This window comes from Toxotes jaculatrix, chromosome 3 (assembly GCF_017976425.1).
Source record: "Toxotes jaculatrix isolate fToxJac2 chromosome 3, fToxJac2.pri, whole genome shotgun sequence".
Taxonomy (NCBI): domain Eukaryota; kingdom Metazoa; phylum Chordata; class Actinopteri; family Toxotidae; genus Toxotes; species Toxotes jaculatrix.
In genome coordinates this window covers 1174660-1200583 of record NC_054396.1, presented here as the reverse complement: position 1 = coordinate 1200583, position 25924 = coordinate 1174660, and the positions used below count along the sequence as shown (strand labels likewise).

At 41.4% G+C, this 25924-nt stretch overlaps 1 protein-coding gene across 1 annotated transcript in view; it reads right to left on the bottom strand.

The window, feature by feature from the left end:
• Window positions 1–2529: 2529 nt before the first annotated feature.
• cadpsa (Ca2+-dependent activator protein for secretion a) overlaps window positions 2530–25924 on the bottom strand; it is a 133458-nt gene continuing 110063 nt past the window's right edge. The window contains exons 27-28 of the mRNA XM_041033874.1: window positions 5451–5555; window positions 2530–3865 (exon numbers count right to left, since the gene is read on the bottom strand). Coding sequence (XP_040889808.1) covers window positions 3692–3865; window positions 5451–5555 — 279 coding nt within the window. The 3' untranslated portion in view covers window positions 2530–3691. The remainder of the gene's footprint in view (window positions 3866–5450; window positions 5556–25924) is intronic.

The following is a 25924-nucleotide window of genomic DNA, read 5'->3' as shown; positions in this document are numbered from 1 at the left end:
TGTGTAAAAAAGCCCATGTCTCATGTTAACATCATTTTACAGACAGAGCCTTGAATCTGCCAGTGAAATCTGTGTTCGGATTTTTGTTCCACTTCCCCTGTATCCGCCCAATTTTTAAAGTATACACAAAGAAGTATAAAATAATTGCTTTTCATGTTCTGGTGTTCCAAGAAATATGCCAAGCACATATTTGTGTGTGAAGTCAAATCCTTTTTTCTGTTCAGATGCTAAAACATCATTTGAAGATTTTAGGTAATTCTCTTGTGAGATTCCCGTGGATCTCTGTGATGAAAAAATGAATGTCAATTTATATCAATACCTCTATGCACTCAGGGCAGTGATATGTCTGGAATGGGTTTTGATATCAATGTTATGTCAATATTTTTTAACCTAGAAATGCATCCAACTGAAGCTGGCTCTCTAAATCACTGCATCCTCTCAATCCTCTCTCATGTTTCTTTCTTTTTTTTTTTTTTAATTATCACAATACTGAATATTGATTTTTCACTGGTGCATAAAAATATCAAAACAAATCACTTAAGTGCAAACTCTTGCATGTGCGTAAACCTATTTTTGCAACGAGCTTTCGAATCATCTGGGGAGAAAGTCAAATTTCACGAGTGGCAGTTTGATTTACCTCATTTCCTCCTCTCTCCTCCAAAGTCTTGTTTCCCTTGTTCTTCTAAGAAGGATTTGCCCCCCCCCCCACCCCACCCTCCTTCTATAAAATAATTAAAAGATATCCAGTCTTCTTTTAATTTGGGACTATATTATATGTAATCCTCCCGACTTTAGTCTTAACTTCCATCTTGGGCTCCTGATTTGATTTTGGCCATTGCTGATTGGATCTCTTGGCAATTCTTTCAATCTCCTTCTGGACATTAATATCAACTCTCAAGATGCCCCATGCTTTAATCCACAGCATTAATCTCAGACTCTCTTTCTTAAGAAAATGCTGCTGCGGGGGAAGGGAGGGGAGGAGGTCAGGGCCACGGATTAACAAATATGTATTTTTTGCAGTCTGCTCACACTCTTGGCTCGTGGTGCTGCATTGAACAAATACCTGCCAAGTGTTGAAAGGAAACGCATCGCTGTGACTTTCGGCTGATTTCTCTCCTGATCTCACGTTCAATGAGTCAATCCACAGCAACAGCAAAGAATGAGACGACAAGTTCTTTCCACATTTGCCATTTGCCTTTATTTTGAAATGTTCTTGGCCTTAAAGTGGGTTCTCCTAGAAGGCAGAAGCATGACGAACCCACAGGTAACTTCACATGTGGAGCAAAAAACACTTTGGGGAGTGAATACTGGGGACATGCAGTACTTGCATACAGGACAACACGTGGCTCTAAGGAGTACAGCATAGAACACAGTTGACAGAGGGAAAGTACAGGCAGACTTCACTTCCCATCATCCCTTGTAAAAAAAAATGTGGATTAGCCCCATCATACATCCTTGAAATGAAGTAAAGGGCAAATACAAGAACATATACAATAGATCTCAAACAATCGCTAGTATTTAAATGATGTTTAAACGTTTGTTTCAAAACTATGAAAATATGAAAAAGTGGGAACAGGTCTATCAGTGCCATAAAACCCAACTATATGTGTATTGCCTTGCTAATGTATCTGACCAAAAATAAAGACAGGGGAATGTCACAGGTGTCGATGTGGAAATCAGAGTAACGGCGTTGGGTGGGGGTGGGGGGCTGAGGGGAGTGAGACCACAGGCAGTTGGTGTCTTTTTTCCACAACAAGACAAAGCTTGTGTTGTCACTGGTAGATTTATCTGTAGGCAGTTTGACTCAATTCTAAAATTAGTGACACAGTATCACTTTCTTTGTAAAGGATAAATGCAGCTCCCTCTCTCTCTCTAATGGAAGAACTTAGGGCATTCACACAAGTGAAATAAAACACATACTCTGATGCCATAACCGATCATATGAAGAGACATCAACTTTAATTCAAGAACCCCTCTATGCTATATCATAACACATCCCATACATATTTTACACTCCCCCCCCCCTCTTTTACAATAAATTTGTGTGTGCACAATTTTCACATCTCATGCAAATAATCTTGATGTGCTCACATTTGAATAAAATGTGTTTCATTTGGCTCCTTATGCAAGTTTCAAACTCATTTCACTTACTCATAATTATGCAGATTGATCTGAAGTTATTGATACAGTTAGCTTAATTATGCTAATGTTTTATTGACTAAAGATTTGGTTTTGCCTTTGTGAGATACAGATATTTTAACAACAAGTCGCTGCGAAATTTGCTACTAAGTCAGGTTCGAGCAAATGCTAAATTGTCATTATGTTGTCTGTTCTGTACACTGCTTTTATTTTCTTGGACATAATTAACATTGAAGCCTCTGTGGTGCTGCTTTCAGGGAACTTGGAAGTACTTGGAAGTATGTTTAAAAAAAATACACAACACACATCCAAGGAAGCTGTGTACCAGAGTGGACGTCTGTACCTCACTCGAACTAACACTTTGTCACTTTGTGACTAAAATTACTCTTCTTTTTTTTGCATCAATCAGCTTTATTGTTGATGATGCATTGGATTTCAGCTGTTTTAGCTTTTTTTTTAGTGAACAGCAGGTGTGTTTTGAAAAGCTAACAGACTGTGATATTACAGCGTATCACAGCACGTCAGTTATAAAAAAAGTTTTCATGGTTGAGACATGATGCAGACCCATTACAAAGAAAGTAATATGAAACCATTGTCACACCCTTAACAACAATGCAACAGACAGTAGCTGCACTCACTGCATTTTATTTTTTTTATCATTACACAAAGACACATTCATAGACGTGTTCATAAACTTGGGAACAAAATGGTTATCCATATTGCTTAAGAACATTCATGAGTAATTTTGGAAATATAATTCTTTTTTTGTTTTTTTTTCTTTTGGATGCTCAGTCTGATCTTAAACTATTAGTTTTAGTGTCATTTGGATCAATTGCAATATGACTTCAACAGTGATAAGTCGATCATGCATTTGTTGGCAGGCTTACAAAAAAAAAAGAGACATTTTTATCAGTTTCACAATTTCACTTGGAACCACAGGGCCTGTACTTTTTTAGAATGTGAAAGAGGAATCTTAGCAACAAGCAACAGCAAAGCTCCGGTACGAAGACTGTAGACACTTTGGGTTGCACGACATGAAGGTACAACGTAATATTTTTCATGCCTTCAAAAGACTGACTCCATATAGATGCAACCATCTGCCTATTTTTTTAATCATCTTATTTATAAGGCTGCTTTGCATGGTGAGTGTCCCTGGTCATATTTTTTGCTGGTCTCAAACACTGCTGCACATGTTTTGGTCTCTTTTTAATATTCTTGAAACTTATTTGCTCACATTTCACTAGAAATCCATCCAGCGCCTGACTGATTTATGGAACTATGGCACTTTGGCCATTGAGACTTTTGTTTTGACTTTGCTTGATGAGCGCTAATAGGACAGACTTAGGTCCTGCAGGTCTACCTTTTCTTCTGGTCTTAGTTCTGACAGAAATGTGGAACTATTACAGAAATGAAAAACCGACAAAACAAATAAATGGAGGGAAAAGTCAGATGTTAGGTCAATCTGTTTTGACCTCATGCAGTACTCCTTCTCAGGCAGTATACCACTCACCCTCTGAAAAGCTTTATCCTTGAAGTTTTTAGACCCTTGGATCTAGTTATCATTGTCCTCTTCATCGCTGTCCTTCATGGAAATGCCTTGCATCCCTCCTTCCCTCACTGAGGCGGTGGCTTCTTCCAGGGTCAGTCGGTTTCTCACGGTTTCATACATCTTACTGTTTAACGTGGAGTCCAGCACCCCTTGAAGTCGGAAGTCACGGTACTTTTTCTATCACAAACAAAAAGAAGCAGTTGGCAAAGGCATTCAAGAAATTTGTGAAAAATATGGTGTTCTTTCAGTGATGCCTTTTTTTCAAGAAGCTCTCTGCCTACGCTTTGGATAGTTTTACACACAAACACACAAATTTAGATGGAGGCAGCGTCTGAGCTGGGACAGAACCAGGAAAAACATCTGTGTTCATATTGTGGGGCAGAGATTTGATCATTCTACTTTGAGACAAAGCCTTCGACCAGTGATCCTCTATGCTTCCCCTCCCTACACCTTCAATAGCCACAGTTTTGGATCCCTCCAGACTAACATGCTGTCTTGAAGACGTGGCTGTCGGCTTTCTTTCCTCATACTACACATTTCATACTTGGCAGCAATCTTTATGGAGGATATGAAATGATTAATAAACAGAATATGTGTGACGGTAAATTGAGATGACCTGTCATGATTCCAATTGTGTCACCATCATGCCTTGATTTTGTCACCTCGCTTTGCATCACTAACTGTGCCACATCCAGCGAAAAGAAAATAGGTCACGTCTCCTATTTCCTTTAAGGCTTACAGTTGAAATTATGTGAAAGGTGGAAGCTTTTACTTTTTATTCTCTTTATGGAGAGTTTCTGGGTCAGTAATGACAGTCGACCACAGGACAGGTGTCACAGTGGGAGCCACGGTGGCTCAGTGCTTAGCAGTGAATGAGAATGTTTGATTTGATGATTTGAGAGTGTGGTCAAACTGCTGCCAGTTCAATCTACTGTGACTACTGTGATGGTAAGTAAATCTACTATGTTTCAGGATGGGCAGCCAGTGAGAGATCAGGTCCTACTCTTAGTTTTGGACACCTTCATGAAGAAGGGGTGGGATATAACCTCTCAGAGCCACATGATAATATATATCACCCTACATTCAGATCCACAGCTCCAACGTCCAAACAGATCCAACGTATCAGAAGGTACAGACAAACGACCAAAGTGGCCGTTAAGGTTGAAGGAATTGTTGGGTTGACGTATTGGGTAATGTGATCCAATATATAATGTTTTGTAACATGATCTTACATCTTACATATAAAATGTAAGAAAATAAATTGAATCAAATAAATAAATTTAGTGGAGTAAAGAGTTTTTCCAAAATGTGGGAGAAAATCATGTATATATAAAAGCATCAAATGGAAATACCATGTTTTCCTCTTTCCTTAGCTGTAAAAGGTGATATGTTCATAAAAAGAAAAAAGGCTGATTCAAATAGGCAAAGATATAACAATGGCATATCAGATATATCCGATATCAGTTCACTGCTGCCACTCACAGTTAAAAACCTCCACTCTACCAAAAAGCCAAATAAAAAAAATATATATTTAACAAGTGGAACTGACAAAAACACCACACTGTGTGTGAATAGAGATGAATCAATCAAATTTTAACAATAATAAATAACAAATTACGTGAGAAGCACCAGTGAAATGTTCAGATGTATCAGAGTTATAAATGTATGACTTTGTCGTTGTTTCATAAGAAGGATCTTATGGAAATATTGATGCTTGAATCGGGATCTGTGGTTTAGAAACGTATCAGGCAGCTGTTCTCACCTTGACAATCCTGATGAGAATCTTCAGCTGATAAACGTGGAGCTGAAGGTCCATCCGGTCAGTCAGCCATGTGCCTATAAGGTTCATAGTGCTGGTGTACCATTGCTGTAACAGACACACAAATACACAGTATCCATATCATGACCTGATCCTCAACAAGGTGCACTCAAAAGCTTGTTAACTTCAGAAACATATGCATCGAAAAGCAACATTTTAACACTCAATGGCACTCCTCTATGGCAGGGGTTTGCTGGGCTGCAGCTCAGTGATGCCCCACACAGTCTCGCCTGAGACCCAAACTCAGGAAACAGTTTCTACTTTTGTCATGTGAGGCTCCAGCATAAGTCCCATACGCTTAAGATCCGTCTGAGTCTGGGGTGTGGGCCACAGGAGGATCCAGCAGCCTATGAGGAGGCAGTTAATGGGGATGCTAACCGAGCATAAGGCTGAGAACGCTCTTGGGGCACAGCACCATGTTCCGAGACTGTCGCTGACTTGTCAAAGTGTATGCAACAAATCTTTTAGGTGTCATTTTAGCAGAATGTTCCAGAATGTGCTGCCTTTGACTTCTGCAGTCTCTCTCTTTAATAATGAACATGTGTCTCCTCAATGTTTTAAGGACAGAATTGCAGGAAAAGTGTCCAGTGACAGATAAAGGTTGGGTATGAACTGGTGTCAATGGCCCATCCCGACAAGTCTGGACCTAAACTGCATAATACAGGCAAAGTTTTCTCCTGAAAAACCACAGGAAGTCAATCACAGCAACAAGTGAAGTGGTGAATTGTAATGTAAAATGTGTACATTAACATAAAGGACTGGGACCTTCCTTCTCAAAAACAGTTACAATTTCTGATTTTAGCTGGAGGGCTAGAAGCTTTTATGTTATTAATCTGTATGATGTGCACTTTTCATTCTGAACAATAATCTGTTGTCTAAGTGAGGAGCTTTCAGTAGTGATACCAAAACAATACCTTTCTTTTTTTCAAAACATTATTATTCATTTTTTCTGTCAAATCATTATTTTATTTTATATATTTTAATTAAAGCAAAGTTTTCTATTATCAGATATTGTGTGGACATTAACCACTGACTCACTGTCTCACCGTGGAAGACTGTGGTGTGAGGATTAGTGTGTTATATTATCTGTAAACTTAACTTTATAACCTTGCTTGAGAAAGAATGTACCGGTTCCTCATTACACATTACAGAGGCTCATTTTACTTCAGCTAACGTATAATGAGAGAATAACCGTCCTAAACAAGACTAACAAAGGTGACGGAGGATTCAGTGCTGAGTGTCAGTGCTGTTACAGGACAGGCAGTTTTTTTTGCCCTGGTACTGTCAATATAATGTACACAGGTGTTACAGGCTTCAACCTTGAAAGAGGCCGCTGTGTTTCGACTCTGTAAACAGCAGTGAGCTCAGAGCGCGGCGGCCATGCAGAAACTGAGCCGAAAGGCTGCAGATGTTTCTCTGTGGGCTCTGGCTGTTGCCAGTCTAATTGATGGATAATGATGAGCACAGGCTGATACTAATAGAAGCCGACTGACTTTCAACAGTCAGGGTCACAGCAGAGTGGATGGAGGGCTAGAGAAGAATGGGAAGAGAAATGAAGAGGGCGTGGGGGATGCGGAGGGTACGCGCAGTGTGTGTATGTATGTTTTTAAGGGGGGGGTGAGATACCAAGTGGTGATCACTAAATTGTGTCAGATAGATTTTTATCCTAAAAAGCAAACAACATTTTTTTTTTAAATCGTAAAAATAAATGATTGTCCATTAAATACGACCAAGTGGAAAGTCAATTGTGTCATTTACTCACTGTAAAATATTAGTGCAGCCACAGTGATCATGTGTATGGACAACAGTGACAGGCCTGTAGATGTATGTAGATACATAGAAACACAGAGTGGTGAGCATTGTTATACTCTGCAATTTACAGCTGGGGCTGAATAATAAAACATCATCATTTCATTCGCTCATTTTTTTTAAAGATGAAGTCTGTTCATCCATCCATACATGTCTTCAAAAGAAGAAACCCGTTCCTTTCATCTGTCTCTCAGATTCACTAAATAAGAAGTGGATTATGTAGATTCAGGAACTCATGCAGTGACGTTGCACTCAAGTTAATGGTGTCATTAAACAGATTTCATTGGTTAAAGTTTCATTTTTGACAGCAAAATTTTGGAAGAAGCAACACAACTCCAAAAGGTTTTACAGTGTAAGAGGCAACAGAAAGACAAAGATCTGTCAGCTTTGGTTCCAACATAAGTTTTTGCAGTGCTGGAGATGAATTTACTTAATATGAGTATTAGTTTTGTATCTGGACAATGAATCATCAAGAAAAATAATAAAATAAAATTGTTGTTCTGCCAGAACAAACACAAAAGAACCAGAACCTGCTGCTATTTCAGAGCCGCAGAGGCCATAAGAAGAGGAAGAGAGCAGATATACATGTAGGTCAAGCTCAGTAAGTGGAACATGGGTGAAAGAGAAGACGGCTGTGCCGAGGCAGTGCCGGGGTGAATCAGTGAGGCGACCTGGTGCCAGCAGCTTCCTATCTTTCGCTGTGTGCCTGTGAAGGCTTCGGCGTGGCAGCAGGCCTGTGATCTCGCCCCGAGCACAACCCCCCGCCGAGAGGCCAGGCCTGGAGTGACTGATCCACTGACTGGCTGCTCTCCCTCTTTCCATCATCCACTCCTCCTTCGCTTCGCCATAATTCTTTAGACTTTACACCGTGCCACACAGCTCCCATCTGCAGCCATTTTTTGCAGCAGCCATTTTGTGTCCTGTTCTGCTTTACTCCTCTTCATTTTATATAAAAAAAAAAAGGCTTGACAGTTAGGTCACAAGTCTCCTTGCTGCCATGACTGGCATTTTGGAGGTCTGTCAGGGACATCTTGTGTACACATAATGCCTGCGATTTTCATCAACTTTAAGATCCTTTTAATGCCAGTTTGAATGTAATACCAGTTTCATCATTAAAAAAAAAAAATGAAAGTGACTGCTGATCCATCAAAAGATATCTGTGTGACTGGTGTAAATTCTAACCAGACTTCTAAACCTGTAAAACATTTTACTATGTTCAAGGTTTTCATTCCTCCAACCAAAGGATAAATGTGATTTGTGTTTTTGGAATATATAGTAGTTAGTTTCATCATCCTTGTGAGGACATGAAGAATGACCTACATCTGTGTAAGACTATGTTCCAGATGTCCAAATGTATTTTAGTGATTATGACAAATTTTCATGTGGCTTTCTATGATTTTGGTTGTAATGTTTGTTTCTTTTTTTTTAAAAAAACAGGACTTACTAAAGGTAGGTAGTCTGGAATATAGGACACTGTCACAGTTAAATGGTTATCAACAAGCCCTCCAATCTAAACAACCAAACAGAACTTAGAGGAGTCGTTAAACTACTGCCTGATACACACTTTAACACACCTTCCAGCCAATTAGCAAAAATAATGTGTCACATGCCATGGCACAAACTGATATTACTGTATGTGTAATCCATCAGATACCCTTGATGAAGTGCTCATAGCTCCGTAAAGCTCAGGAATCAATCACACCAATTGAATTTAGTTGAAAGTCTGCAGCCTCTGATGTCATCAAGGGTGATTATCCAATCCCTGAACACAAGGCTCATACCTTCATCCCTGTGCAGAGCATTATTCTCAAGTTGTCTTGGGAAGAGTCATCTTCTTAGAAAATAATCATGCAGATGTGCTGTGTGCTTGAAGCTGCATGGACAATCAGGTACAAAGCTGTTCATTTCCCCAGCTGTTTCAGCTGCCTCTGCACTATAGACAACAGCTTATGTAATGCATCAGTCCTGCTCTGAACCTCTCATCTCAAGTTTTCTCTGACTGGTATTGTTGTTGCTGTTCATTAGAGGCAAGAATAAGAATACTGACTGACAACTGACTCCCAGAGCCTGTGCTGCTTTTGCCACGAGTGCATGGCAACAGTAGAAGGTGGCTTAGATTATAGCTTTCATTCCTAATGGGAAGGCTGCTTGTCTCTTTTGCCCTGACTTTATCCCTCTTCCCCTCCAAATGGTACTCTTTACACCATTTCTGGAGCAATCTTTTCACCTCCTCTGACAAGCAGCTATCTGAGTTGCGTGTCAGAGACTCTGTCTTCTTCAATATAGCCACATGTAAAAGCCACAGTTTCACGTCAGACCTTCTGAGAAGGTGACAGTCCTTCGGGGCAGGATTAAGACGTTGTAGCATCTGCATGTTGGTAAAGTTAAAAGCCACTTTGACGCTGGCTGAGCTTGTCAAATGAACAGTGATGGCCCCTCTTGCTTTGTTCCTCTTGGCAGGACCTAACAAAAGAAAATTATCAGAACAGACGAATACACCCAAGCTCTCTTTTTTTAGGCTGCATGGGGATCAGCAGGGGGCTAGCACTTGCTGACAGCCAAAACAAGCGTAATATGGCTCTGAATACATAATGCCATAACCCGACAGGGATCAAATCTGTGACATTCTAACGAGTTCCATCTGAAGGAAGGGCCTCCATTCCTTCAACCGGGTTATCTTTGTGTGTGCGCATTTGTGTGTGTTTTGTCACCTCACGACATGCTGATGAACCCCTACCTATACACAGGCGACATGCACGCCCCGCACAACACCACACACACACTCCCACATACACAGTTCTACATCTGCTGGTCCATCCCCCTTCGAGTGAGAGCTGGGAGACAGAGCGACCTCCTGCCCCCATCTGACACCAACCTACCCATCCCACCAAAACCCCCCCACCCACCACCACACACACACACACACACACACACGCGCAAACCTCGCCTTGAAGCCAGCATTCACACCCAAGTCTTCACATGGCGCTTGGCAGGGGGGCCTGCCACCAGCAGGATTTGATGCAAAAAATGGCACACCTCTTCTTCTCCCCCTCCCTCTCCACCTACTCACCTCTTTCATGACCCTTTTGCATATATTTGCTTCGTAGCGTCGTGAAAGGGAACTGGCCTTTTCCCATTTGAAGGGCGGACAACATGAAGCTTGCGGCTTCGAGTTTTACCAGAGCTGCAACGTGACTGTTTCAGCAGACGACTTTCACTTCACTCTGAGAGCACTGCGCAGAATGACGAGCAGAAATGTGCATCAGAATAGACATGTACCTTTCTGAAACTGAAAAGATGGCATAACCTAGATGTGGGCTGATTATAGCTGAGTCCTGTATGCAAACTATGCACTAATGCCCTTTTTGACCAAACAGTTCTTACTAAAAGTTCCTTTTCCTCATTACTGTTAGAGTTTTCACTGCATCTTCTAAACTATAAAAATATGGTGCGTTAGTTCGATGGGTTAGAAAATGAGTCTTTGTTTTTGCTCATTAAGAAACAGCACAGTTGTATTATTTATGCGTTCTTTGCTTATACTCATGTGTCAAACTACTCTGACAGACTAAGAATTTGATAGTTATCTCTGCATTAGAACATAACGACTATCCCTCTCTCTGTCATTCATAAACTTCCACACTGGCCTGAACTTCTTTTCTAGTGATCACATTTGACAAAGTGAGGATTGTATAATATTCAAGGGCTATTTTTTTTTATCCAAAACTAGGAATTGCATGTTATATTTTGGCCAACTTTCTACATCAATTTACTGTGTACTTACTGGTACATAGGTGAATTAAATGTGTGCTTCAAATATACAAAACTTTTGTGAGCTCTGTCATTAAAATAGTATATAACCTGTGCACTCGGAACTATCTGGAAATTTTCACTTCCAGAGTTGTTAATACCACATTAGTGCTTCATTCAAATCCTCTGATCACCCCTAAGGGGTGTGTTGAGGTCAAAAACAAGCTCCCCTGAGTAGTTACACATAAATTGGAGAGTGAGAGCAGAAGTTTAGCGAACTCAGAATCAGCTTGAAAGCAAGTTCAAGCAAGAAGTGCAAAGAGTGCAAACATAAGGTTTTGGCAAGAGTCAAAAAAATTAAGACTGTGCTCTTAATTTAAGGTAAGGATGAAGACGCCATAAAAGTGCATGCGAGTGAAAAGGGGCTAAGAGGACACACATATTTACACACACACAGACACACAAAACCCTCAGAAAGCCAACCGATTTGTTAGGTCAGAGGCCCCTCCTTTGTGGGGCCGGAGCTTTTGTGCTTCTGAGAGCCAGGAATGTTGGAGCTGACGAGGGGCCTCACCACAGGGGGTACACGGGGATTACAAGCAACCTGGGACTCTGCCTCTTTCTGCCTCTGCTGCTGCTCTTGTGTGTGTGTGTGTGTGTAAATTCAGGGCTGAGGAAGAAACCATAATACTTGTTGCATACTGACTGAGACAGAGTATGTAGCTGTCAGGTACTTAAATTTGCCACTGAATTCTTGATCAGACAATAGTCTTGTTCTCATACTGACTGATCTGAATGATCATTTTGTTCATTTTGTTCTGTCTTATTTGGTGGTAGTGCATCAGCTTAAATTAAGATCACTTGAGAACTGATCTTACTTTCTTAGATTAAAATGTGTTTACATGTTCACTGATTTAGTATTTCCTCCCTTTTATGAGGCAAATGGTCCTTATAATGAAAAAAAAACCCATGGTGACATTTTCGTATGTCTTCCAACATCTTCTGTCTTTTCTTCATTGCAGTTATTTCCATAAAAATAAAACCGTTGTTCAACATTTATTAACTCCAAGTCCAACAAGATCTGCAGACGCCATTGTTCATGTACTGAAGCACATGAAGAAACTCAACACAGTGGCATAGAAACCCCACCAACAACTAGCATTTGGTGGTCCAATTACAGAGCAACTCTATGAATGCTGAAGTATATATCGGCCTCACACGTTAACAAATACAGAAGTGGTTGCTGATTCCTTGATTATGTAGCTCACCAAAATACCTTCCACACTCACAAAGTAGCAGTGGCTAATGAACTACCCTACTGGTATGCTAATGATTTTGGAAGTACTCACTAATCCTTAACTTTACTGTGAATGGAGGAATAAGGGTAAATTCAAACAGCTGCTTAAGTTTTTGTGTGATAAATGTCACAGCTAGGTCTGAGTACCAACTGAAACGAGTCCATTAGTGTCAAAAGTACTAGTTAGCATACAATGCTTGGTCATATTTTTACTCAGCCCTCTGCCCCAGCGTCTCTAGTGCATGTGCATGCTTGTGTATGTGTTTCGTTCACTTGGTGTGGGTAAAATGCAGAGAGTAATTTCCCCAGGAGGAATCAATAAAGTAATTAAAAATAAAATAAAATAGTATTGAAACAAAGCCAATATTGTTCTTTCAAAAGATACCCAGCCCTACCCACCACATAAAAATACAAAAACAACCAAGACTTTTTCCTATTTCATCTCAATAGCAATTAGAAAACTATGAAATTACACGTCGCAGCCACCATCTGGTAGGAAATGTGGACGGATGGGTAGAGCTTTGACAAACATAGTTGGTTGCTCTGCTTGGCCTTAGCAGGGTAAAGCACTGTTCTGTTTCCTCTGACACCCTCTGTGACCACTTATTTGGCCGGGCTGCCAACTCACACACACAGAGCTTGAGACTCACGCAACTGACACAGATCGCACCATCTCATGCCACACATGCCTTTTCTCATGCTAACCGTGGTCATACCCACCACTGAGGTCCACAAAGGTCCAGACCTCTGTATAATAAAAGTCATGAAATAAATACCTAAAAATGACTCGGCTTCAGGACTGCAAAGATAGTGTACAACACCTTTCTCATCTGATCACCAGCATCATTGCTTTTGTGGGGATAAATGCAAGGTGGAGTAAATGATCTTGTGTGATACAGGTACCTGGAGAATTTTACTTGTGTATTGTGTATACTTGTGTATAGTGTACTGTTTGTAATTCAATGCCATTAATCCCCAGACATCATCTGATGTGATGTTCTGATGTTCTGCATATTCTGCAGGGGCTGGAGAAGTTAGTGGAGTACCCAGATACATTTCAGACCAAATTAAAATCTGTGGTGCAGATTTTAAATGAAGAGAAAATGAAGGTAGAGGACAAATTTCAGTTCAATATTGATATCTAGTCATCCCAACCATCACAGAAAAGCTATCCACTACAAAGGTCTGCTCAGCAGCTGTTAGAAGGCTGGATGGCGTTTGAGATCTACCAGTGGGTTTCAAGATGGCTGTTGCTCAAAAGAAAAACAGGAGAGCCATGGTATCATACCTAGCTAGCCACCTACACGCAAGCTGCAGTTTGTTCAGCCGTGGCTGGGTCAGGTGGAGGAGGGTGTAAGATCAGTACAGACTATCAATACTTTTGCTTGCTTCACCACTTGTGAGACCTACTAATTTTAAAAGAAGAAGTTAAATTTTTTTTTACCAATTTGTGCCTTCAATGGTGAGGTTCTTCAGCAGTGCCAAAGCAGCTGTGTCTATAGCACTATAGCATTCATTTGTTATATGTACCTGTAAACCATCATTGACAGTGATAAACCCAAAAGCCTTGTTGATCGTCAGACAGATCATTGATTTACTTAATACTTCTTGTAACCTTCACAATAAAGGATCAGATTAAACCAACATTACCAAGGGAATGAAAGGGTACATCCACTGGAAAGAAAAGGAGTGAACAAACTGGTCACACAGTGGTAATTAATTAAGATGTATGACAGGACCCTGATGCCTAATCACCTCCATGTGTGACCTCCTCCCACCAGAGAGTGCCTGAATGCCTAAGTAGAGTGTCTGACTGCACAACTTAAAGTTTATACGAATGTAAAACAAATAAAAATAAAGCTCATATTCAGTTTCACTACTGTTAACCACAAACAGATCATCAGAAGTAATGACTATCAATCGGATCCTCTTTTACTTTCTCCTGTGATCATTTAGCTGACCACTTGGTGTGGATATCTGAACCTCTGCTCTACGCAGAAGAGATTAAAAGGCTGCATTGTCGTTGCTACACTCAGGCCATGTATGCAGAGTGTGTGTGTGTGTGTGTGTGTGTGTGTGTGTGTGTGTGTGTGTGTGAGAGAGAGAGAGAGAGAGAGAGAGCCTGTCCTGCTGAGACCCAGCTGTGTCTGCAATTAGCAGGAGGCATGGAATGATGATTGCTGGTGCGGCAACGCTAATGCCAAGTGACAGGCTTCCTTGTGAAGGAGAAGGAAGGCTGCTGAGTGCCATAAAGCAACACTACTTTTCCTTTCAAACACACATGCTTACACTGGTGTACACACATAACCCACACATGCACACCCACATAGGAAAGGAAACAAATAAGGGTACGGACTGTGGGGGCTTTAAATCTGACTGCAAGACATTATGCAGTTTGGACAAAGGGTTTGTCTAATCCTACCTGCTCTGCTTTTCAGAGTCCACTGCTGCTCTATTCTAGTTTGGCTCAGCAGAGAGGCCCATTGATGACAACACTCAATTACCATAGTAACTCAAACCCCCATTTTCTTATCAATGTCATCATTTAGTACACTGAATCCAGAATTCTTCTGTCTGTCCAATGGCCTTCAGTCGTGACACCACCCAAGTAGAGTTAAAAATGTCAAGACTTTAACCATAAGCAAATTCCTTGTTACTCACATTCTGACTGTTTTTCTGAATATTCATGATTCAGTTAACAAGAATAAAAGATGAAAATTTAGCGAGACTGATTGTTGGATCGTAGTCTTTTTTCTGTCTTTTCAAATTCTTAATACATATTTAACATTGTGCATGGCTTTATGGTGCCCTCGGATTTTAAGGCGCTGGCCGTGTCACCACAATGACCCCAGTTCAAGTTCACCAAGGGATTTTGATGCATGTCATCTTTCTACCATAGTTTCATGTCAATTTTATACTGTCATGACGTTAATGATAACCAAAAATCACTTGAGCTTTGTGCTGGTTTGCCCTTTAAATCACCACTTACTGAGATCCTTCAGGCACACTCTATATCAAATGATAGCTCTGGAGAACACTGCCCTGGTTGCAGAGTGCCGCGACAGCGAATGCCACATAACTGCAACATCCACAGTTTGATTTATAGATATAGATATACACACATCCCACCGTTGATAACCCAAGTGTGAAGGGAACCCTGTCTGACACATCAACATGTTTTCAAATCTGCCTCAGTGTGGACAGACAAGAAAAGAGGCTTTTCACAGAAGCTGAATGGGGCTCTGCATCTTCTACTGAATATTGTCATCTTCTAACTCTCTCTCACTCTCTCTCCCTCTGTTTTCATTCAAGGAAGTGGGTATGTTAGAGGAGGAAGCAGCATAGGGGCTCTGAAAGTAGGACTAAAGTAAAGTTTTAGGCTCAACGAGCTCACAGCTCTCAAACTGTTTTGATTGTGCTGGCGACACAAAGGGCGAACCGCAGCTGACCATTGACCACAGTCTGAGCACAGCTGGGACAGCAACAAAACAGGCTCAGTGGGTATTTCAGCCAGACAGCTGGTTAAGGAAAGGAGTGCAGAGGAACAGGAACGTCAGTCAACCCCCAGCGTAGCATCACAGGAGAAAGGTAAATGTTTATCTCAGGTCTGGGTTTCTTTTCAGGACGGCAATCTAGGTCTCTTACGAAACAGCCATCTCCTTCCACCAGTAAGTGTCAGTTCAATGGACAAGAGAGACTAAATAAGGAGCAACTTTATAAAAACACGGTGCTTTGGAGAAGGGATGGGTGTATATTTGGGGCGGTGGGTGCAGGGGGTTGGGGGCTCATGTTGTGAGGAACTAAACAGTTGGAATTACGGTCAGCGACCAGTCATTGAGTAAACATACAATGAGCGACAGAAAGGCTCTGTGGTGGACAATAAAAAAAGAAAAAAAGCCGCCAGCTTCAGGCCCTGAGAAAAGTGAGCCATTCTACTTACAAAGAGCCGCTTAGGGGTGGATTGAGGGAAGGAAAAAGAGGGCTAAAACACTTGTGGGCTCAGGGAACTCTATAGGGGGAGTGAAAATGGAATAAGCCAGCAAGCACTTGAGGGTCCCGCCGAGCACCTGAATGGGATAGAGGGGTGGAGCGCCAGAGGGGGGTCTGGAGAAGGTGAATGGCCTTCTTTTTGGGTCCAATTTGTCTCTTTTCACCCCGCTCGCCCTGCTCCGGCTCTGACAGATGTACAAAGAGGGAGCGGCACTGGGCCACTCATCCACATATGCCCGTGAGCAGCTGTCACTTTTGTCAGACAAGTTAATCAAACAAATGCCACCGTACCTCCCTTTTTAACAAGGAGGAGGGAAACAGGGATGGAAGGGGGCTGTAAAAAGGGGTGATAGAGACCCGAGAGATGACATGTGTGTCCTCGATCAATTCACCCTGCCGGCCCTCATCAATAAACCAGCGGGACTTGACAAAGGAGAAGTCTCCATTAAACTTGTATTTCCCTCCTCTCGAGATGATCATGGCTTTAGTGTCCTTAGCTGTTTCCTCCCGGCAACAAGGCGCTGGGAATGCTCATAGAGGATTTAGACCCGAAAGAAACGAAGAAGGGAAACAAAATGCTCTCTCTCAGTAATTATTAAGGACTCTAAGCTGCTTACAGACTCCATTAAACGGAAGTGAAACCTTTTCAGAGCTGATGTTTCGAACAGTCACACATAGTCAATCTAACCTATCCTGTGTGGCTGGCCTTTTCTTTTATCATGTTGACCTACGACTATTTTTTCCTTCCCATTGGTTTTCTAATCCTTTTGCAGTTATTTTTGCTTCAACCTAAAAGAGATTACTGGCATGGAAAACAACAAGAGGATGTCAAGGCGGTGTTGCAGTCATATTGTTGTGGACGAAGGTTAGAGGATATTTGGTAGCTGTCTTTCAGAAACAGCAAAGTGTTCTGAAATCCTACAGGAAAACACTGCACAGATAAAATGCAGCTTTAATGTTGAATGATATAGTAGGTTGTAGATTTGTTACTGGGTATCAATAAGAAAAATGTTACAGGGTAATATATTAATTTATCATTTATTGTCCATGAATGTGATATGACATAGGAACTTTGTCTTTCATTGGAACTGTATCTTTCCAACGATAAGATAATGTTTTAGATCATTTACAAAATTCTATTAACCTAATTAATGAGTCAAAGAAAATTCTAATCAAAATACATGAATTCATTTCTGATTCTTATAAATATTCTCATACTGATTTTACAGCCTGAAAAAAAAAAGATTATCTATTTTGGTCAAAACAGATGATTTGATCATAAACAGCTGTCCAACTAAAATACAGCAAAATGTATTTTTTTTTAAAGTCTTTCAGATTTCTGTTGTGATATTTTTATTTATTACCTCTGAGTCATGAAGTTGTGTTAATTATGATTCCATGTTCTCAGTTAGCTCAAATTTTCCACGATGGTATTTAAACCTCAAACAAAAACTCACTCTGTTCATTACTGACACCTCATGTATACAAGTCATTTCAGCAGAATAAGACGTCTGACAGGCTGAGGGAGTTAAGTTTGCGTGTTGACTGAGCTCTTGTTGATTAAATTGTTCACTTGCCGTGGCTGTGGGGCCGGCAGTTCGTGACCGGAGCCAGCAAAGTGGTGAAGCATCCCCGGACAGCCAAATGGTATGACGGCAACTCCATCACCCGATAGTCTGCCGGCATTCTCCGTCACCACCACAACCCCCCCAACAGACACACACACACCCGCCGAGACCAAAGTACAGCGACTGCGACGGCAACAATCTCAAATCCCCCAATCAGCAGCTCAATCTGACCCCTGCCCTCACTACGCTCCGTCACAGTCGTCCGGCAGTTGGTAAGTAAGCAGAGTGAGACGGGACAAGCAGCGGCGATTATAAAGCGCTTTAACTTTCGTCACACAGAAGTGCAATTTTGCCACGCTTGTGAATCTGATAACTGCCCAAGGTCAACGGAAATACTTCAAATCAATCAATGAGCCGCGCTCCTAATTCCCTCCGGGCAAAGGCAGATTAAGTGTATAATTGACCTGCGTAATCCCAGTATCTCCAGCGACTCTTGTCCCGCTGGAGCAGGAGGGGGTGGGGGGTGTTTGTGTGTGTGTGTGTGTGTGTGTGGGTGGGGGGGTTAGATTCACTGGTTCTACAGCACCATCTCTGTCTTCCTCTTCCTTCCTGCTCTCTTTGTGGTGTATCAGTGCAGGGCTGGATTTGGCTCAGGCTAAAGACATGGCTTTTTTTAATCAATGATCCCCAGGCTGTGCCGTGCTAAGTCCCCCCCCCCCCCCCGTATCATTTAAGCACATCTGTTTTAATCCGGGCCTCTTCAGCCACTCTTTCAAGAACTAAACCAGGGAGGGGAGGGAGGAAGGGTGTAGGGGAACCAAATTAATTTCTCCCTATTCCCTGAACACGCACACACACACATCTCATCATCCTTAACAAAATGTCAAACTACAGGAGAAGTTTCGGGTCATTTTCAGTGCATTTTGAATTTCAGTTACACAAGAAAATAACGAGGCCAACTTTACACATACTGTATCTGCAGCATGAAAAAATGGGCTGCAAAAGAAAAGAAAGCTAGAGACACAGAAACCCTGCAAGTTGTACCAAACGCAAGTTTCTGAGGGCTAGCTAGAAACATTGTCAGCTCATTTTTCTAACATCATTGATGAGTGTTAGACTTATTCATCAGTTCATCAAACAACAACATGGCTACAACCACGAGAGTGAAAGTGGGTTTTTAAGGCATTGCAGGAGTTCAGAGGTCCAACTTTGTGTAACTCATCGTTTTGTGTGCTAGTACACGATAGAAAAGGTGTTGACATTTCTGTCTGACTGCAGCATAGAATAAATGTTACATGTTCACCGAGGTCAATACATGGAACATTCATCTATCCATACATCCATCCATCTTCCCCCACTTATCTAGGTCTAGGTGGTCTTAGCATCAGGCTAAGCATGGCAGTACATAAAACTGTCTTGCTGGGGGATCCTAAGGTCTTCCCAGGTCAGATGGAAAATGTAATCCCTCCAGTGTGTCCTGGGTCTGCTGCACTGTAGTCTGACCTTTTTCTGATATAATCAATCTGTCTTAAACCACGTCTTAAAATACAGACTCTTGATGCAGGTGTTGTAGTCAGCTACAGACCTTTAACTAAACTTCCCTTTCTCTCTAAGATCCTTGAGAAAGCAGTCTCCAATCAGCTGTGTGACTTTCTACAGAACAACAATTAATTTAAGGATATTCAGTCTGGATTCAGAGTGAATCATAGCATAGCATAGACAGAACTGCTGAAAGTTACAAATGACCCTCTAATTGCATCGGACAAAGGACTCGTCTCTGTACTTGTCTTATTAGATCTTAGTGCTGCATTTGACACCATTGACCATCACATCCTATTACAGATGGCAGAGGCAGATGGCCGCCCACCCAGAGCCAGGTTCTGCTCGAGGTTTTGTTTTTCCTCGCCACTGTCATCAAGTGCTTGCTCAAGGGGGAAATGTTGGGTCTCTGTAAATAATATTATAAAGAGTACCGTCTGGACCTGCTCTATATGAAAAGTGTCCTCAGATAACTTCTATTTGGAATTAGCGCTATATAAATAAAACTGACTTGACTTGGCTCCCTGCTCACCACAACAGCCCAGTGCAACACCTGCATGACTGCTGTTGCGCACCAACCCGTCTGTCGATAGTGTTTCACTTAACCTCACTTAGGAACAAGATGCCCAAGATACTTGGACTCCTTCACCTGGGGCAGTAATTCACTCTGGCACATCACAATGGCATCAGCCTCGGAGAAGTTAACTTTCATCCCAACTGTTTCACACTCAGCTGCAAATTGCACCAGTGCACAGAGAAGGTCAGGGTCTGATGAAGGCAACAGAACCACTTCATCAACAAAATGCATTAGCAGTCCTGAAGCCACCATACTGGACACTCTGCCCACTTGAACTGCGCCTAGAGATTCTGTCCATACAAATCACAAACAGAATTGGTAACAAGGCAAGGCCCTACATGGTGCAACCCACTGCCCACTGAGAATGTACTTTATTTCCTGTTGAGAATGAGGACAAAGCTGTCACTCATTTGCTCTCACATAGCTGCACAAGGACAGGATGGCTTGAAGTAATGGCCCTGGTAACCCCTACTTCCACTGTACCCACAACAACATACTCCGAGGACATGTTAACAACATACACACAGTGCAGACTAGATGGGCTAACATCCATGGCCTAGCAAGGATACAGAGCTGGTTCCCTGTTCCACAACCTGAAGGAATCTGCTTAGCTTCTCCTGAATCTGAGATTTGACATAACCGCTGCCCAAAACCTCCATGTGACATCACATGGGGGTTGTATAGCTACAAAATAATGTGACAGAAAGATAACCTAAGTCAACACCTTTAAAGTGCGATCAGCTGAACTGACTAAAGTACCCAATCAACTCGAATGTTGTGAGCAGCATAAACATTTTTACTTCACTGCAAAAGTTGCATTTTAACATGTTAACAGTAGAAGAAAATGCTGTCTTAGTGTGGATGCTAAATGTTTTCAGTTGCATCTGCTTAAGATGGACATGATCTGAGGCGGCCACCTGGTCAGAAAATCAAAGTAACTTCATCACAGCCTCCTCCCTGCAGGGGATTTCCATGCAAGTTTAATCATGGTGCCACAGACACCTGCCCTCAGAGCAATTTTCACAACAGCACAAAGACATAATATTAAAACAATTCCATGATTGGATTGCTGGTTGGGATTGTGGTCAGTAAAATGGCATAAAGTAAATCTGATTTAAACACCAAAAAGCAACACATTCTGTGCTTATGGAGGAGCAAAAATAACAAGTGGAATTCTTTCTCCACTCTGTACAATTGGTCGGAGAAGTGGGTCAAATATCAATTAAAAATGTCCTGCTCTGACAAGCCCCCCTACCCACGAATCTATGTCAGAACATGGGTATTAGCTCTTGTTAATATGTCTCAGATTATGATTCATTTCTTGAGATGCTGTTGCTTGTTTAACATTACCAGTATTAGACCACATATGGGCCTGTCTGCTGTCACTCTAGACATCAAATTGTGAGTATTGACACATATTTAGAAATGAAGAGGGGCTATAGTGCAATAATCTGCTTACTGTGGCTGATATTAGAAGGCGTCTTGAGATAAATGCATGTCATAACCCCAATTAAAATAACATATAACCTAAGGCTTATTGTCTCTGCAAGAAATCACAGCCAAACATGTTTAAGAAACCTTAATTACTCTGAGGCACATGCAAGTGTCTCCTGTCGCCTGTCCTCCATGTCCTACCTCTCTGTTACCAAACACACTTGTACCTACAGATTTGGCGGGGATGTGTGAAACAATACATGCTTAAAGGACTTGATGTGCTCATGTGATTTAAATCGTAATCTCTTTACAGTCAACTATTATGGCACCGGGAGACTTAATGGTGTTCTTTCATTCTACATTATGGCCCATTGAAAGATTTGTAGACTTTAATCTCATCAACCAGCATGAAAATGTGTCCCGATGGGTCACCATAACATCATAAATGTCTTTTTAGCCTCAAAAAAAAAAAAAGCAAAATGGATTATATAAAGCTGGGTGAAAATTGTTTTCCAAGCACTTTGTTGTTTTTGCAGATGTTTATATTTTTGCTCTGTGTTCTTTCTTGTTTACACCTTTTTCAGGTTTCTTTATCCTTTTCTTTTTTATTTTTACCTGAATTCTAGACAAAATTCTTGAAATGAACTGATTTTATTTTGGAAACAGGTATAAGAGGTAGACTCACCCTCAGTGACAAATTTTGATTTCTGAGATTATTTCAAAACTACAAACTTTCCAAGAGCACCTCTAAAACAAAGTTATGGTGGAATGCAATTTTAGACCTAAACAATGCCAAAGAACCACAAGATGGTATTTCTATGTAACGAGGTACCTTATTGTGAAAGTGTATGGGACACAGGTTGTAATCCTCACCAGGGAAACAGATATAATAAATGAAGTCAGCAGTCCACTGAGGGAGGGGAGGGGCTGCCTAACAAAGCAAAGATTAAGAGGAGTCCATCCTGACCTTATTTTAAGAGGACAACACCCCCCCCCTCCCCAACACACACACACACACACTGGGGTATCTGCTTTGGTGGCCTGTAACCCTCTAATTTGTGGGGGTTCATCAACATCTGCTTTTAACTTATCTCTGTGTTTACTTTAGTGTCTTCTTCTAAAGTACCATAATAAATGATTTAAAAAAAAAAAAGGAACACAAAAGATAGAGTGAAAAGTTACTGGTGATAATCAAACATCTGCAGCGTATCTTTAGTTGGGTTTATAGTTGATACACGGGGTTTATGTTAGTCCTGCCATAGGTACGTATGGTGTAGAGCTGGTGCAGAGCTTGATTTATTCTCAGCATAGGATCTCACCTGATTGATGGAACCTCTGCAGCGCTAGGCGGATGTATCGCACATAATCAGGCTGTAGTGCACTTTAACTATATTCTGCAGTAACTGTGTTCACACCCTGTTCATTTGCACATTTTTAAAAAATTGAAGTTTTGCAGACCTCATTGACGTGATGATTTTTGAGTAAAATACATATTATTCATGGATTACGTAGACTGGTAAATACCAGAGGAAGCACAGTGTGCTATTTATCACAAATCATTTAGTGTTAAAGTACAAAACAGAATCTGTGATGTTCCCAGTCAAAAGTGAGTATTACAATTTTATTAATCAAAGGAAGAATGTAGGGCCGAACTATTGCCCACGAAAACTTAACTCAGTTCAATCAGCCATTGCGTGGCGTTTTGTTATGAATGTGTGTACTCATGCACGCAAGATCAGGGACAGGGACAGTTTTGGGCCCTTTAAGAACTGCTTTCATGGTCAAGTCTTGCTCAATTGTCAGTACATGCATTCATTGTATATTAAAATGTACTAGTGCAGTGTCAATATCAGCACATGGTGTATCCATCATAGTGTGGTTTCACTGTTAAACTGGAAGTGAGACACACTTCAGTTTGAAAGACATGCAACTGAAATTTACTGGTAAGAATGATAAAAATCAGCCTCTAAACCTGAAGTCAAGCACTAATGCACCATTTTGTGTGTTTCTACCCTTAAAGACATGAGAGAGAGACAGAGAAATAGATTTTAAAAAGGGTGGAGTGACAATAAAAGCACATCAGAGCTGCAGAGAGCAGTCAGAGACACCTTCATCGGCCTCTGTGATGCCGTGGGGAGAATTGATATAGGATGACAACAAAGAGAAGCCGGGGTGAGATGAATCCCGGCAGAAATGCTCTTGTGGAAGAAAAGAGGATACGTGGCAAGGCAACGGGTCAAGATGCAGCAACAAACAGCAAACATCCAGCACCGGACACCTCTCTGTCACACTCTGTCAGGACCAACACGGAGGAAGAGGACAGGAGACGGATTACACCTCAAGGCCTCGATTCAACACAAAGGCACGAACAGATAGATGAAGCTCTGCAGACTGAACATCGAAGACTGTTCACTCTGCAGAGCCTCAACGATGAACCTGCACACAGTCAGGATGAAGAGGTGACAGAGGATTACACAACCTGGATCACGTCCCTGTCAGTGTTCTTTCACCTGTCTCCTGTTGTTTCAGCTCATCCACCCTCCAGCCTTCACTAAAATACAAATGATTAAAGACACAGCTTTTTTTTTTTTTTTTCAATTGATGAATCAACTACCCAATGAATCCTTTTATGGATAATTCTGGTTTATTTTCACTTTGGTCTTTATTTTTATAGTTCTGTCCTTAATTTTTGGTGATAATTGTTTACTGATATCTGTTAACATCTTGACCATCACCACACTGAAGTCTGACAGTGCCATCACACAGGCTGTAAACAAGCCAATAGTTTATCCAGATTGTCTAAATCATCTTATCTGGATGTCAAACTCAAAGTGAACAAACCCAACTACAGTAAGAACAGTAGGTCAAAGTTAAAGCATCATGGCTTTTTCAAGATCTGTCAAGTTCAGAAAGAACTTCTTTTGTCTTCTGGGATTCTGAGTTGGAGAAAACATGTTTGTGTGATCAGCTCCACTTGGAGATCAAAGATTATCCCCAGTAATCTTTTATTCCAGATTACTCTGCAGACAGTATCCTTACCGCACAATAGTGTGTCCCCCAGGACATTATCTAGCTGAGAGAGTTAGCAGCCATATTCTGATACATCTACTAGCTGATGGCCTCAATAAGGTAAGAAATCTTGGACCACAACAAAGTCCTTCTGAGCTGTAGTGATAGGCCTGACGAGAGAGTGAAGTATTGAGCACTGTGTTGTGGACTGTGCACGTAAGGGTTTTGTTTTGTGCTGTATGTGTGCTGTGTATCAGGTTGGACCAGTTCACCAGCTAATATCTACTGTATCGATGAGAATCTTTGGGGGTGATACACAGCAGCAGTGTGTGACACACATCAAAACATCTGCACCAAAGCTCACTCACCTGTAGCATCTTAATGAGCACCCTGTTATTTGTGTCATTTGGCAGGTGTGTGTGTTTGCTCTGTACACCACCTCACGACTAAAACACTGAGCTATCCCTTAAATGTGCTGGCTCCATCTATCCACAGAATAATCCACAACTCACTAACCTCAGTTTTAATGCTTTTTTGTTCAAGTATCTGATGAGACGACCTGTTTGTAAGTCCTGAAAAAAGAAAAATGTGTGCGGAATCTGTGGTGGGTGGCTGCCTGAAAAACAAGGAGCTAAGCCATCTTACAAAGTGATCTTTTGTGCCTCTTTTTCAGTTGATTAACTGTTGTTTGCTGACTCAGAAAGAGAGAACACCGCTCAGGATAATCCCTCCTCAAGATCAGCTCACACTGCAGAGGAACACCGCGAGACAAAGGAGCCGACGGCGAGGAGCACAGGGGAACGGGGGCATTCAAACACAAGAGTCCGACTCTGAAAGGAGGAAGCAGAGATGGATCCGCAGAGAGCGGAGGCTCAATACGCAGCTCATCCTGCAGCAGGGTTTGTTTTAGCACATTTTGGGGGAGAAAACATCCAGTTTGACCCAAGAGGAGGCTCAGCAGCGAGGGCTTAGAGATTTACTGATTGTTTTGGTGTTACTTGACCTCATCTCACAAAATGGAGGAAAACAGTGTCGTGGGACTGTTTTGCAAGTTGATTACAGCTTGGGGTGATTACAGTTTCTCCGCTGTGGAGACGGACACTTATTCGTTGGTGCAGTCAGCTACATAAAAGACAGAAAAAACAAACAAAAAAAAAAAACCCAAAAACACAAATCTACACGAGATGTTGAATGTTCATCACAACAAATCTAGTTCTATTTTACATTATAGTTGTGATCCAAAAGACCCCAACTACATCAGAATTCACTCAGAAATATGCACAAAAGACAAGTGAAGACAAGTGAATCTACTTGTTTAAGGTCAGGGAAAGACTGTGATGGAATTTACATTCCATCCCTGACAAAATGTCACATGTTGGATGTATTTTAGGTACAAGCAACCACTGTAGCCTAAAAGTAGCAGATCAACAATATTTATAAAAAAGCC